Below are 14,088 nucleotides of genomic sequence, written 5' to 3'. Positions count from 1 at the left end.
AATAAATGAATAACTCACTACATGGTTGTCGTAACCAGGTAACAGGGGCCCTGCGGCCGCTTACTTTCGCCGTGCGCCCTTGTACCAAAATGCAGATTTTCCCCATAAAATGTGGTGATGCCAGAAAACAATATTTCTCTTCATTGGAAAACAGTAAAATTACTTAAAAATATGAAAATCTTCATAGACAGCTTGGTTTTTAATGGAGCTCCGTCATTGCGTTGTCGTTTACGTATGCGGCGCCATCTAGTATACCTGCGTCATGTTCTCCCCGTAATTGATATATCTTACATACAAGATCAGAGCCCTCATACGATATTTTCTAGAAAAAACCCTGCACTAATAGTATGACTAGGTTTGAAATTAAAATCCCTTTAACCTGTGGTATACAACCCATGTGAATCAAAACAGCTGCACAGCTCACTATGCGCACACAGTACACAGGCTTTAGGAGGCTGCGTATAGAATTAATGCGAGTAGACACAAAGCACAAGTGTGCAACAAAGAGTTATCCATCCGTCCAATAAAACCATCCCACGTGTTAAAAATAGACCCATTCAGAAGAGCATAGAAAGAGGATCTGCTGGCAAAACAGTCCGTGCTCTCAATCCACCGGCACCACCCCTCCAATGGGATTTGCTAGCCCTGTGAAAATGAGCCAATGACCCAGTCTTCTAGCTTTCACATCAAGGACTTTAAGGTCTCCTAAGACAGAGATTAACATCATTACAAGTGTAACTTAAATCTGCTTGGGCAGGAACATAGGAAGAGGGGGTTATATACAAAGAAAAGGCAGGGGGGGCGGAATAGAAACCTCATTTTCTTTCCAGTTTAAAACACTTCTAAAGATTTGTGATGCATTTTATTAGTCGACTACCTAAGGTCACCAAACACTCTACTAAGAAGAATGATACATGTACAAGAAAATCCATCAGAAACTGAGGAAAAGCTATTGAAAGGGAACATGATGTACCTTAAAATCACCTGTGTGTTAGTGGTCGGTATGGTCGGTAGGGTCTCTATCAATGACTCTTTACACAGTTCCACATGTTGGTGAATAACTAAATGTCATGCAGGACGGTGGAAATTATAGAAAGAAAGATAGGGAACAGACTGCTATGAAACTAAAGAGCAATAAGGGAGTCAACGGCAGGAACAGGAGAATGTGATCGGGATTAAAAGGCAATCTGGATAAGTCGGAGGATCTGCGGCTCACACTGCTGCCGGCATCAGTGACACATGCACAGAAATGCAAGGTTAAAGGACACCGAGACAAGAAATGTGTGCACATACTCATGCTATCACTTGCTTTTACACAGCCTGCTTATACAGTTTTACCGGCTGAAATCGTCCTTTGTGATATGCCAGTTGTATCAGACAGAAATCCCCCGAGAAGTGGACGAGATATGTATTGCCGCTCGCAGTGTAAGAGCTCTCTGCTTTAATGTCTCTGTTAACAAAGCCATGGCATGAAATAAAATATTTATTCTATCTTTTTTAAATACAATTGGCTCATATAACAAGCAGACTGATAATACTTGAGAAATAAGTTAATTACCACTCGCTCTCTGCAGCGCTCTAATTATAGCCTTCACAAAAGAGCAGCAGTAATGCACTTTTAAGTGTAATGGGAGTTTATCTAATTAGGACTATCACACACAGACATAGGCAGGCAGGCACAAACACATTTACACACTGGTGAGAGAACTGTCATTCAGTAATTAGCAGTGGTGATGAAACCCTCTATTACTGTTTCATTTGCACAGCATCACATGGCACAGCCGCTGACCTGCGCGCTCGCATACAGCCGGGCCCCGCCAACAGCTTTCAAAACAGTCATATCTTCATGACATGACGAAGGGACGGCACAGTGTGATACATCGTCCGGTTTGCCGTTTTATTTCCACAACCAGTCAAAAGCCAGCGCAGTATTTGACTGTTATCTCCTCCAGTAATGACGGCCTTATCCGCGCTAATGAGTGGGCAGGCGTGGTCTAACTGCTGAGACTAACAGGGATGGTCACACAGTCTAACAAGGTGTGAATGTATATATTACAAGCCCCAGGGAACATAATGGAGGTGTTTGCTCTTATTATCACAAAGCTAATGATGCCCCTGCGAGCTGCACGGCCAGCCAGCCATCACAGTGCTCCGCTCTTTGTGTTAAACCTCAACAGATGTACCTCGCCGGGCCACGGACTCCAGTTGTGCGTTTGAGCTTGTGTGATATTAGAAACAGGACTCCCCGCTGGGTGACCGGCATTTATGAGATATGGAAAACCTTTATATTACAGTAAAAAAAAAAAAAGGCTTCTACATCTGGTGGGTAGGGAAAGCAAAGCCTGAGGTTGAAATGAGGTAATTTAAAGATATCCTCAAGAGTTTTGCCAAGCAGGGTGCGTTTGCTTTCTCATTTTCACCCAGATAAATGCCATGTAGTGCTGTTCCAGTTCTTCAAAGCAGATACAGGAAGTCTCTTTTTCATATACAGCTCATGGGGATAACGTGTCTATAACATCCACAATAAACGCTAACGCTCACTGTGGAGCGTTTCCTGTTGGCACAGAGAGGGTTGCTCTAATAAAGATAATATGGTTTGTAGTTCAAGTATTGACCAATCACATTTAAGTATGGAGAGCAGAAGAGGCTCCACTGAAATATTGTTGTCACTGCAAGTAATTGTTAAATAATTATTTATTTGGTCGCTGGTCCATGTCAGATGAAGTGAAACTACTTCTCTCTCTCACCAGTATATCCCCACCACCTTTTCGATTTTCTTTTGACATTTTGGATTATAAAAGCAGTATTCATTCATGTATTTTAACCAAACGCTTTAGCAGTAAAATAAAATATGTTGTTTTGCTTGCTCAAGATGTTATGAAGTATTGCAGGCCAAGTCTATAAACACTGGGAAATATTGACGCTGAAAGCTTGATTATAATTAATCGAAGAGACATTTCCTAGTGGAAGCAGATTGTACAAATGGAAATATTTGAGTCACAACTAAACAGTGGAGCATCTGTCAGAGCAGCAGAACAGAGCTGAGGTCATCCTCCCATGTGGAATACACTTCTTATATGTGAGGACATTTCCTACTAACATACAACGCTAAGACAAGTTATTATAATTTAACAAAGATAACACATCCGTATATGATGTGGGATTTTGTCAACAGTTGAGTGTGCTGATCTATGCAGAATTACACTCATACAGACACTGGTTTAGGTGTTGTGACATGGTGGCACAATGTCCAGAATAAAAGGAGTATGAAAAACCTTTCCCATAAGAAAGAAAAATATAAATAAAGTAACATCAGCAGCTGTCTTAAATCCTGAATCTGATCTACAGTTCATTTCCACACTTTCTGTGGTTTGACTTGAGCTAGGAGCCAAGCAATAAGTGGAGGAAGACAACAATATGTTTTTTGTAGAAAAATCTAACAAACAAGCAGTTTGATATTATGACAATTACGAAAATAAACCATCCATTTCTTTTATCCATTCGTGCAAGTGGTAGCAAAGGCTTTCTAATGACATTATTTGCACTTTAGAAAAATGGCAAAAGGCTTTCTGGGTTAAATGTATTTTCCTTTTTTGGCAAATACAATACCTACACTGTGATGATTTTATTTACTTAAACAACATATGTTTTAAAGCCTAGAAATAGTATAAATGTACACAAGTTCCCATCCTGTCATAGAAAATGTGCAATCTGCAAAAGAGCTAATGAAAAACAGTCATGTGGCTATTAAGGTGGTATCCACTTATGACAGTACAGAATACAGTAAAGTCATACATTGATATGACATAATTAAAAAACATAATGCCTAGTAATAATAGTAATACTAATAATAGTCACTGTAAAAAGTAAAATAGTCCACATAATTGAGTTAGCACGACATGAACATTCCCTTCAGACAGTGATTGTGGAGTTTCGCATTAGATGTCTGTGATTTCATTAAACATTTGTTAATTTAACATATTATCAAATGATGAAGCCAAATGATGTGCAGTATTTTACAAAAAAATTGAACATTATACACATTGTCTGGCAACACATAAAACTCTCCAATAAAAACTCTTCCCTGTGAACACCCGGATTGACTCCTGCTAATCCAGCACATTTGGTGATTCTGCAGTCTTCCTTGACCTTTCCTTTGCTGCCAAGTCATCAAAAACTGAGAGTGAACAGTTGCCTGTCTCGACTCTCACTCAGACACAGATGCCTCTGCACAGCTCCAGCGAAGCAGTCACATAACAAACATCAACAGGGTGCACAAATCGTTAAAAAATGAAAATGAAGAGGACTGAATTTCTTTTTAATCACAGCAAGGAATTTTCCAGATGGCCTCCTCAACTGCGTGTTCTCGTACTTATGTTCACGTGCCAAATTGCTGGCCTGCAAATCAAATTGCACGTCCAACAAATGCCAACTAAATGCACAACAACAGCGGTAGTTTTATTCATGGAGTTAATGGCTCTGTAAATTCTCAGGGAAACGATCTGCTTTGATGTATCGCACAACATCTTGGATTAAATTTAGAGATGAAGAACAATGTGATTTCTGTCTCAACTGCCACGCACACTGTGCATATTCTAAAACAACAAATGCATAGAAACATAGACCCCAGAATCTCAGAGGTGCCTTTGTTTTAGAGACCCAGAGGGATTCCTAACCAAAAAGCTGCCTGCTGTTTACACGCCATTTCTAAGAATAAAGGCTGAAGGTCAACGGGATAGGAGGTTAAAGTCAGACAGGGCGGGAGTCACGACTGGTGCCTCCGCTGAGTCCGATGAGCCTTTAGGGTCATCTGTGTCGGGGGGGGATTAGGAGCGGATGGTGATCCCATCAAAGCAATGTGTCACCAGCACCATGTCTTACCACTGAGCCACACACTCCAGCGAGCACTGATCCCCTTAACTGACTCTCAGCGGGCCCGGCAACTAAGGCGAGCTGACAGCGGGGCTATTTTCGGGCAGAAATTAGCCCTCTTTGGACAGGGCCACAGATAGAGATGGCCGGGGCCCATGCCATCGCTTTCCATTAGAGAGAATGAAAAACACAGAGAGGAGCCCACTTTGCCACTTTGCAGCACAGAACAACCTTTCGCTCACGACAGCTCCCAGAAACGGAAGAGGGATAAATGTGTTGTGACAGCAGCTAATAAGGTCCTTGTGATCTGCTGGTAGAGTGTCAGTGTGTGTGTGTGTGTGTGTGTGTGTGTGTGTGTGTGTGTGTGTGTGTGTGTGTGTGTGTGTGTGTGTGTGTGTGTGTGTGTGTGTGTGTGTGTGTGTGTGTACATGTGTCTGCGTCTTTGTTTATACGGAGTGTACTTTGAACAGACGAGTAAAATGCACTGATGAGAGATGAATAGAGCCGCTTAAAGAGGTTGTGTCTTGATACATGACTACATGATACACATTTGACAAGCTTGATCAGCCTTGCTTCTTTTATATGACAGATTAAAGAGCCAGTGGACTAAAATAGAAAGCTAGAACACAAATAAAGTATCTACAAATAGCAAGGGGCAGTCGCTTTTTGAAACAGCATACCAGTCACACTGACTTCCAACGGGCCATGCTACTGCTGTTCCTAAAGACTCTTACAGCGTCAGTCAAGAACTACCAAAACAAAATGTCACACTTGTTCCATTGGTGCATTTCTGTATGTGCAAGCATGTCATTATCCGTACAAGTCCACATGTGCTTGGCAAGCTTACAGTAGATCCCAAATAAAGCAAAGGATTTAGAAATTTGCAATGCCCTTTCAGCTCCTCACTAATGATCATCCGTCCCTAATACACCAGATCATGGACTCAGGCTTGACCATGGCCACCAAACCTGGAGCTAACCCAATGACCTCGTACTCTGAAACCTCAGGAGACACTTTATATTTACTTCACCTCAGCTGGTAATGGGTATGCAGTTCATGTACATTTAAAATTGCATGTACTATAAACATTATGATAGAAGACTTTATTATAAGTACAGAATTGATAGATCTTTACAGCTTTACAGATTCTGAGCAGGCCAGTAACAGACATTATTTCCCATGTCGGGTGCTGATGTGCTGCATCACCCCGACTCGTGGCTGGATCATTTCGTAGTGTTCCAGTGCCTTGTTAAGGTTTTGCCAAAAGAGCAATCTGCCCAGGTTTCACCAAGCTGTGTTGAAACGTGTCCATACTTAGGGTTTAATGTTCAGAGGAGCTTTGAACATCCTCTTGTTCTCTTTGTCTGCATGTGAAATGCAGTATCAGTATGTTTGTGGTTGAAGAAACGCCCTGGACCCAGTGACTGAGTGGAGCTGCATTTGAATAAAAGATAGGTCTTTTAATAGAAAGCATTTAGACTTTGTAAGAAAAGCTTAGGTGTCATATAAAGGTGACACAGTATAATTAAGACAGAATTGTTTAAAATTGTACTTGTAGTTTTAAGAAATGAACTGCCAATAAAGCTCAGGATAGCATTACAGCAATGAGATTATCACCTAAGCTGTACACAGTTTCACTGAAGCTGCCTGCGGCTCTCCGCCGTCACACTCAAGTTACACCTCACCTCTCTGCAGAGCAAGCATCTCTGAAGGCATTTTCCTTGAAATAAACTATTACAGTGACAATTTTTTTTACTTTTCTGACGCGGTTGAGCAGAGAAGAAGCAATGATTTTCTCAACAAATCGGAGCAGTAATGACTTTTTAAAAAGGTCCCTACTACTGTGAAGGTTTAAAACTGCCATGCTGAAACTCGACAAAAAGGAGGGTTAAATGTTTAGCAGTAAAAAAAGAAAAAGCAGCCATTTGCATCAATAAATGTACAGACTTTGACGAGGTGCCAATTTGTCAGTTTGTCTGCCTGCAAAGAATCATTGTGATGTGCAGTTTAATGTGCGTAATACACTCATCTGTGCACTGTGTCCTTTGCCTGATCAGGTATACCAGGAAAATGATTAACCCCTGTTTTAGGAAATCTGCAGAGGCTTGAGGAATACAATCCCCCCCCCCCCCCCCCCCATTACCCATCAGTCCACTAGCCATTCATATCCGGAGGAGGGGTGTGGGATCGATGGCATGCCGGGATGCTATTAGAGCCGAGGCAGCTATGCGGCCAGGCAGCCACAACTTCAAAAGCAAAGTGTGGGAGGAGAAATAACACAAGGTAATTATCTGGGCCCCGCTAGCTACCACCAAGGTAATTTGTGGTGGAGGATGGGGGGGGGCAGTGGAGGTGGCGTTCAGGATGCCTCTCCGTATTAACTCAACTCACTGCACTGTGCTCATTTCAGCAATGCTGATGGAGAAGACAAAAACTTTCCCTGGCACACATTAGTGTTCATTTTATTCTAATAAATACAACTTTTACCTGACATCTTTATTCACATCAACCTAACGCAAAATACGCTGATAGCTAAAACTGAGAGCAAATGTTATAGAGTTAGATGAGATAATTATTTTATGGTTTAACCGCTGCCAGAGTTTACAGTCAACACAGGTAATTAAGCTTTTTTTAAAAGACCCAGAAAGCAGCAATCAGAGTGAATCACATCCCAACCTGTCACTGCTGCTGAAGCCAAATTGCCTCGCAAGGTGAGAAGCCATCTGCTTTTCCAGTTAACTTAACATTTACTATGAGTGAGAAACATTACCCAAATGCACCGACAGCATCTGGACAACAAGCCATCGCAAAGTCAAGAAAGTTCCACTTATCAAACTTGGGCTCACGCAAGAGGATTTGATTGGTTAACAAACATGAAATTAACTCGTATCCTGACTGAATCACATCTGCACCCATTTTCATTTTCTGATTGCTCATTTGGAAGTGCACACAACATCTTAAGTCAGAGCCATTTAATGCAATTTGTTCTCTCTGTTCCTGAATGACTCTCATTTGTGTAATCAAATACAACAGCAATAATCACCAGTCCAACTATTCAACTCCACGCCTAAACGCTCCATCCCTGAAGACTCATTTCTAATGGAAAGAAAACACAAATTACTACAGTGAAGAATAGATCTGACTGTTTGACATTTGAGATTAAAACAAAATATCTGTAAGAGAAGTACGCAAAAGCAAAGCCATAAACACACATACACTTTAAAAAAAGAGAATAATTATAAAAACTACAGGATCAGCATCGTGCCGCCGTAGTTTTTCTGCTTCCAGAGCGGATAATGAGTGAAAGGTCAATAGGCTGTAATGACACCAATTAGTGCACTATATCAAATCAACACTGCAGCTCGGCATCAGCGGCATCCAGCTGAGGCTTTGAGATATCACCAAAGCTAATGGCAGAATAATGAGTACAGTCCGATGCTATCAGAAAAAATCCTGTGGGTGGGGGGGTTTAGAGGTCACTGCAGTTAGTGTCATGGATCAACACAGGGATCAGGGTACAGAGAAGGAGCAGAGGTGATGTTGAGGCTAAAGAGCGGAGTCAGCTTTAAGAACTGTATAAAGCCTGTATAAATGAAGACTTTGTTGTGTTACTGATTGAATGTGTTGTGTTTCAAAACACAGGGCAACATATGGTCCTGATGTTACAGGTGTGCCAGAGCTGACAATATTATGGTTACTAGCATGCAATGTGAAAACTAGTAAGCCTAGCTTGGAAATATAACTTTTATCTTCCAAGTAGTGCTGGGTAATATAATGATTCTTACATTGTTATTGTGATTACAGAATACATTACATTTTAAATATCCTAATATTGCAGCAAGTGTTGTCTTTCCTGGTTTTAGAGGATGCATTTAATCCAGGAAGCTCAGTTATGACCAACTTTGCACACTTGAACCTCAAGAACACAGTTTCCATAGTCACTTGACACAAAGGTGTGAACAGAAATGACCTCCATGTGACAACTACGTTGTGATTTGCAGAGAACATCACAACCTGGACCTTTTTGTGGTCACTGAAGCGTTCTTCATCAGTACACTGTGAAGAGTGAAATTAATTTGAAATGCGTTTTTGACCCCGGGTTTTCACATTCTGGAGACAGTCTGGGGATATTCTAACAGACAAAACTCTCACCAGCTGACTTCCTTTAAGCAACAGCTGACTGCACTGTGGATGACCTGCTATGCCACAACATCTCTGAGCCGGAGTCCACGGATCAGCCTGAGCCACCTCACTCTCTGTGATTTATCTCTAATAAAAAACAGGGCAGGCCAGGGGCAAGCACCTTTTAACAAGGACAGGAACACTGGTCCACTTCCCCCGATGACACCATGATGAATAAACTCTCCAGACTAATCGATGACACCGTGGCGTCAGGAGCCAGGCTGCCAAACGGTTGGTCAGCCAGCGTCGCGGCACACACACTCTCAGGGACAACCTCTGTACATTGCATCTGGGGTGGACTCAACTGCTAATTAACCAACAAAGAGCACAGAAAGGAGAAAACAGACACACAGATTGCCATTCTCCTCTCTTTGTTGCACACGCACTTACATTAAGATGGGTTTCAAGGCAGGGGCAATGAGCTTGTTGTCCTTTGTACTCAGGTACAAAAAGAACACCAATGGTAAAATCTAAAATACAAACATTTGATGTTCTAGGTAACAATTAGCAGATTCAACATTAATATGAGGTTTAAAAGCACATTACTGGTGTCTGATTTAAAGTCAATTGGGGGAACCAATTGCATAAAGGCCTGATTGTGCTAATGTGTGTGTGTGTGTGTGTGTGTGTGTGTGTGTGTGTGTGTGTGTGTGTGTGTGTGTGTGTGTGTGTGTGTGTGTGTGTGTGTGTGTGTGTGTGTGTGTGTGTGTGTGTGTGTGTGTGTGTGTGCGTGTGCGTTTCATTGAGCCAATAACAAGAGGGAAGGCAATCTTTTATCCAGCCCTGTAAAGAGTGGCTATTGAGTTTTCCTACAAAAAGTCTGTGTTAAAGTATTTCTCTGGAAAGATAAAAGAGTCTAATTTCTCCGGAGATGTGCGTGGTCATACTGGTGCTTTATCTGACTTTTGCATGAAAAGCCTAAAATGTTTTGTAAATCCTTCTAACTATGACAATAATTAGTATCAGTGTGTTTGAAAGGGGAACACACTGGGTATCCAAAGCAGAGTTTGGTCACTACATAAAAGATATGGCTGAAAATGTATGCAAAGCTTAAGAAACAGATACTGTACGGATCACGCTACAGTGCACCTCAAAGCTCTGCATATTATAAATACTCTGCAGCTGTTTGATGGAAAAGTAATTATGGAAGAAATACCCCATTTTGGATGGGGGCATATCTTCTTGAAAGGTTCACTGAGATATATGCTGTGCATGGATAGCGTTGCTCTTGATTGACTTACAAATTGGTTAATAAAAGTAATCTCCACTAGCAACAGAGGTTACAAAAGCAACAGCACATCCTTTGCCAGTAAAGGCCTGATCTGACAAGCTACCCCCACACCTAACATTTCTTTATTATTACACTTCTTTTTAAGATTTTGATGTTATTTAAATGCTTCAGAGGTCCTTTTACTCTGCCAAAATGAAGACCCTTAAGGGTTATGTCCATTGCCGTTTGCTCAAAAGGACTCAAAATTAATACAGCAAGCCATGACAAGCATCCAATTCAGAGCTGCCAGCAGCAGTCAATCCAGTTATCTGCTGAATGTTTCTGTATATCTGTTGTGCCTATAGAGCCGCTCAGGCTGATTGACAGAGAGAGGTTCTGAATCCTGCCAGAGAAGCATGATTGACGTCCTTGAGATGGAGGAGAGCCAGTCAGGCTTTAACTGTCACATCTGGACATGCAGAGGTCTCCAAGATGGCAGAGGTTTGAAATGTTTGAGACTCAGCACTCACACGTGGAGACTGCACAAGCCACTAAGATCTGACTGTCATATTAAGCTATTATAAATGTACACAGCATATCTGTGGTTTGTAGTGTATCCTGAAAGATTCTCATAGCAACATAACTACTCAACCTACTTCCTTCAAAACCACAAAGACTAAAGACTAAAGCATCAACAGTTTCACTTTTTCTTGCAGCTGACGTTAGTGAGCAGACAGCTCCTGTAAATGAGTGTCTGTTTTTTTAAAGTAAAATAGGAAATATCATCCGGTAATAGCACAACAGACTGGCAGGATTTGGTCACTCATCACACACACATAAAGACTCACAGCAGTTCCAGATGTGCAGCAGTGGAAGTCTGCGACTTACTTTTTTGTCGTCTTTCTGTCCTGCTGGCTGAGCATCCGTACTGTGAGTGTCAGCAGAAGGCCTGCCGCTGGCATCTGTCTGTCTGTCGTCATATACATCCTGTTGATTGTCCCCTGTCCGAGGAGAGCCTAAAGGGCGGGGCTCTGACTGTTGAACGCCACTCTGAACCTCCATCTTCCTCTGCAGCGCCTTGTAAAGGGAGAGCAAGATAAAGGGGAACACTTCAGAAGAAAGGGATGAAATAGACACTTTGATATATTTGTTTTCACAACCATCTCTCCAACATACACTCTGCCGATGAGCGCAGGAGGAGATTCAGAGGAATCTTAATTAGATATTGTAATAATACCATGTTGTTAGAAACACTTCCTCTATAAATCTTCACATGAAACCCCAACAGTGAAGTTAATCCCCTCCTCGAGGTTTCCTCAATTATTCATTTGCAAACAAGATGTATAACAATGATGTAAAACTTTACAAAAGATCATACTAATGCATTTTACAAAATTATAAATATATAAGGGTATAATATATAAAAGTATTTGAGACAGCGCTTTTAGCTTTCGCCCCCTAAATTATAATTAATTAATCAAATGTTTTTAGCCACCGCATCCTTTTTGCCTCATACATACAGACTGTAAAATCAAGCACTGTTTGCATGTATTACAAACATTTACTATGCATGACAATACATAGGCCTGATAAAGAAATATGTGTTAGTCAAACATCATTATTATTAAACCAGAGTCTTTATATTGGATTTAACTAGACAGATAAACCTGCTATTTAAGAACTCTGGTGAGGAATCCGATCTATCATTTGAACAACGAACCCTTGGACAGCAAAATAATTACTTTTAACAAAAGATAATCACTCTCCTGATATAGGAAAGTAAAAACAGAAGGTTTGTTTAAACTTGTTTTGCATGCTGGCTTATTGCCATGGCTGACTGGGACACTTAATAAAACGTAGACACATTTAACAAAATGTGTTTAACCTGAGGTTTTCCTGGTGTTTATTTAACTAACATCGCCACATAGGTTATCTGGGTCAATGCACTCAGTTACAGCAAAAACAACTGCACGGTTCTGTACTGCAGCTTTTTCTGACCTCTGACCTCATATCTGGCTCTGGAATGGTATGATGAAAACCAGGCTTTTCTCAGTAATGATGTTCACAGGATTTAAGATTAAGAAACACGTTCTTAATATATTCCAAGCCTGTTTCTTTTGAGCAATTTATGGGCTTGGTGCAAAAAAAAATACATCACAAAGATGCCTGATAAGCTAAGAAATATAAAAGGTACAGTGATCTCTAGATTAGGCCGAGAAGACTTCCCTTGTTGTGAGAGAATGTTGTAAAACAGTGTGCTGTGTTTGTGTGTGGGGAAAGTTTCATATTAGAAGAGTGTTTAAAGTGTCTTTAAGTCCCCAAACAATAAAGCAGAGAAAAACAGTAAAGAGAAAAGTAAAGAGATATCCCATCGACCGCAGGGTTGACCTCAAAATATCAATCTGAAATCAGAAGCACGGTGATGTTTAGCACTGAGTTGCCTTATTTTGCATTCTGGCGCCTTAATTTAGTTATTATGAGGACAGTTGGGCGTTCTCTCACCTGAGATGAGCTGCATCATAAATGCAATTCCTGAATTAAGTTTTACTGAACATTTTACAGCTGCAGCACATTGTTAGCAGCTAGACAGGATGATGAACCTGGCGCCTTAACTTCACAGGGTGAACGCACCTGTTGGCCCATACTAATTATTCCATGTCACGTAGCCCACGCGTTTGACCTAGGCCTATGTATTCCCGCGAGCATCCAATAGAGAAGTAACAGTTTCAAACGACACTAATTGAAACAAATAATGCAAAACTAGGACTAGTGGTTCATGTTTTTATAGTTTTTGCATACAAATATCCTATATCTATACTTGGAATAGTTTCTCAGCAGGTGAGGGCGAGGGTCAGCTGTTGGAAGGACGACTTTTGTAAAAACGTTTTTATTTTAAATAGCTCCTTTCCGAGTGTGCACCCGCCGGCTTTGCCTTCAAAGTATGCTAATAGTATAAGACTACACCCAATAATGATGAAAACAACTCTAAAAACATGTATTGCTTCGAGCGCCTAACACAAACAAGGCTCCGTGCGCTGAGTCTGTGTTATTACGGTAACTTCAACACCGTATGGCGCTGGCACATCAACATAAACAAGTCGCAATATAATGCCGAAATACCTCTGTCACTTCTTGGCTCCTCGTTATGTCAGAAGCATATCAAGAGGCAGATGCGGTAGTGCAACTTGCTTTACATCTCTGTTGTTTCTCTGACGCGGGAAGCCACGGTAGTCTAGGGCAGAACAACAGGGAACCGGTTCATTTAGTTGTATGATAAATTATTCCGTCAGAAATTGGCATAGAGACACTTCAGTCAGCGTTGAGGAGGTGGTGCACGGTGTCAGAGCTATACAACACACTGCTGCTGCTGCTGCTGCTGTCACGTCGGGCGTGTCCCTGCGAGCTGACAGCAAACCCTCCTCCCCGTACACCGAGCCCGTGTCAAAAATGCTGCCTTCAGGTGCTCCTCAAAAGATCCTAAATCGTACATGCAGGAAGTTGCAAAATACTTTTTTCAAGCGAATAAATATTATTTAATTCCTCAACCTGTCCAAACACAATACATAGTTTTGTCGCTGTAGTATAATTCAGAAAAGTACAGCTTTAAATCAGTTTGATGGTTGTTACCTATTTTAGAAATTAACTGGCCTTTCTATGTTAATTATGTTATATTTTTTGTTTATTTGACCTACGTATTGCTGTCAATCAAAAATAAATGCTTTGTTTTTAAATGTGGGTATAATACTCGCATAGTGCAACTAAACTGCTACTAAACGGCATGTCAATAATATTTCCTACAGTATATGAAAGCAGCAGATGCTCCA

At 41.1% G+C, this 14,088-nt stretch overlaps 1 protein-coding gene across 1 annotated transcript in view; it reads right to left on the bottom strand.

Annotated features, from left to right (window-relative positions):
* rbms3 (RNA binding motif, single stranded interacting protein) overlaps positions 1-13,640 on the bottom strand; it is a 245,421-nt gene extending 231,781 nt beyond the window's left edge. Inside the window, exons 1-2 of the mRNA XM_063899282.1 lie at positions 13,385-13,640; positions 11,153-11,341 (exon numbers count right to left, since the gene is read on the bottom strand). Of these exons, the coding sequence (XP_063755352.1) occupies positions 11,153-11,326 (174 nt within the window). The 5' untranslated portion in view covers positions 11,327-11,341; positions 13,385-13,640. The remainder of the gene's footprint in view (positions 1-11,152; positions 11,342-13,384) is intronic.
* Positions 13,641-14,088: the final 448 nt, after the last annotated feature.

The sequence above is a fragment of the Eleginops maclovinus genome, chromosome 13 (genome assembly GCF_036324505.1).
Source record: "Eleginops maclovinus isolate JMC-PN-2008 ecotype Puerto Natales chromosome 13, JC_Emac_rtc_rv5, whole genome shotgun sequence".
Taxonomy (NCBI): Eukaryota; Metazoa; Chordata; class Actinopteri; order Perciformes; family Eleginopidae; genus Eleginops; species Eleginops maclovinus.
The sequence above is the reverse complement of the archived record's forward strand: the minus strand, read 5'-3'. Positions and strand labels throughout refer to the sequence as shown.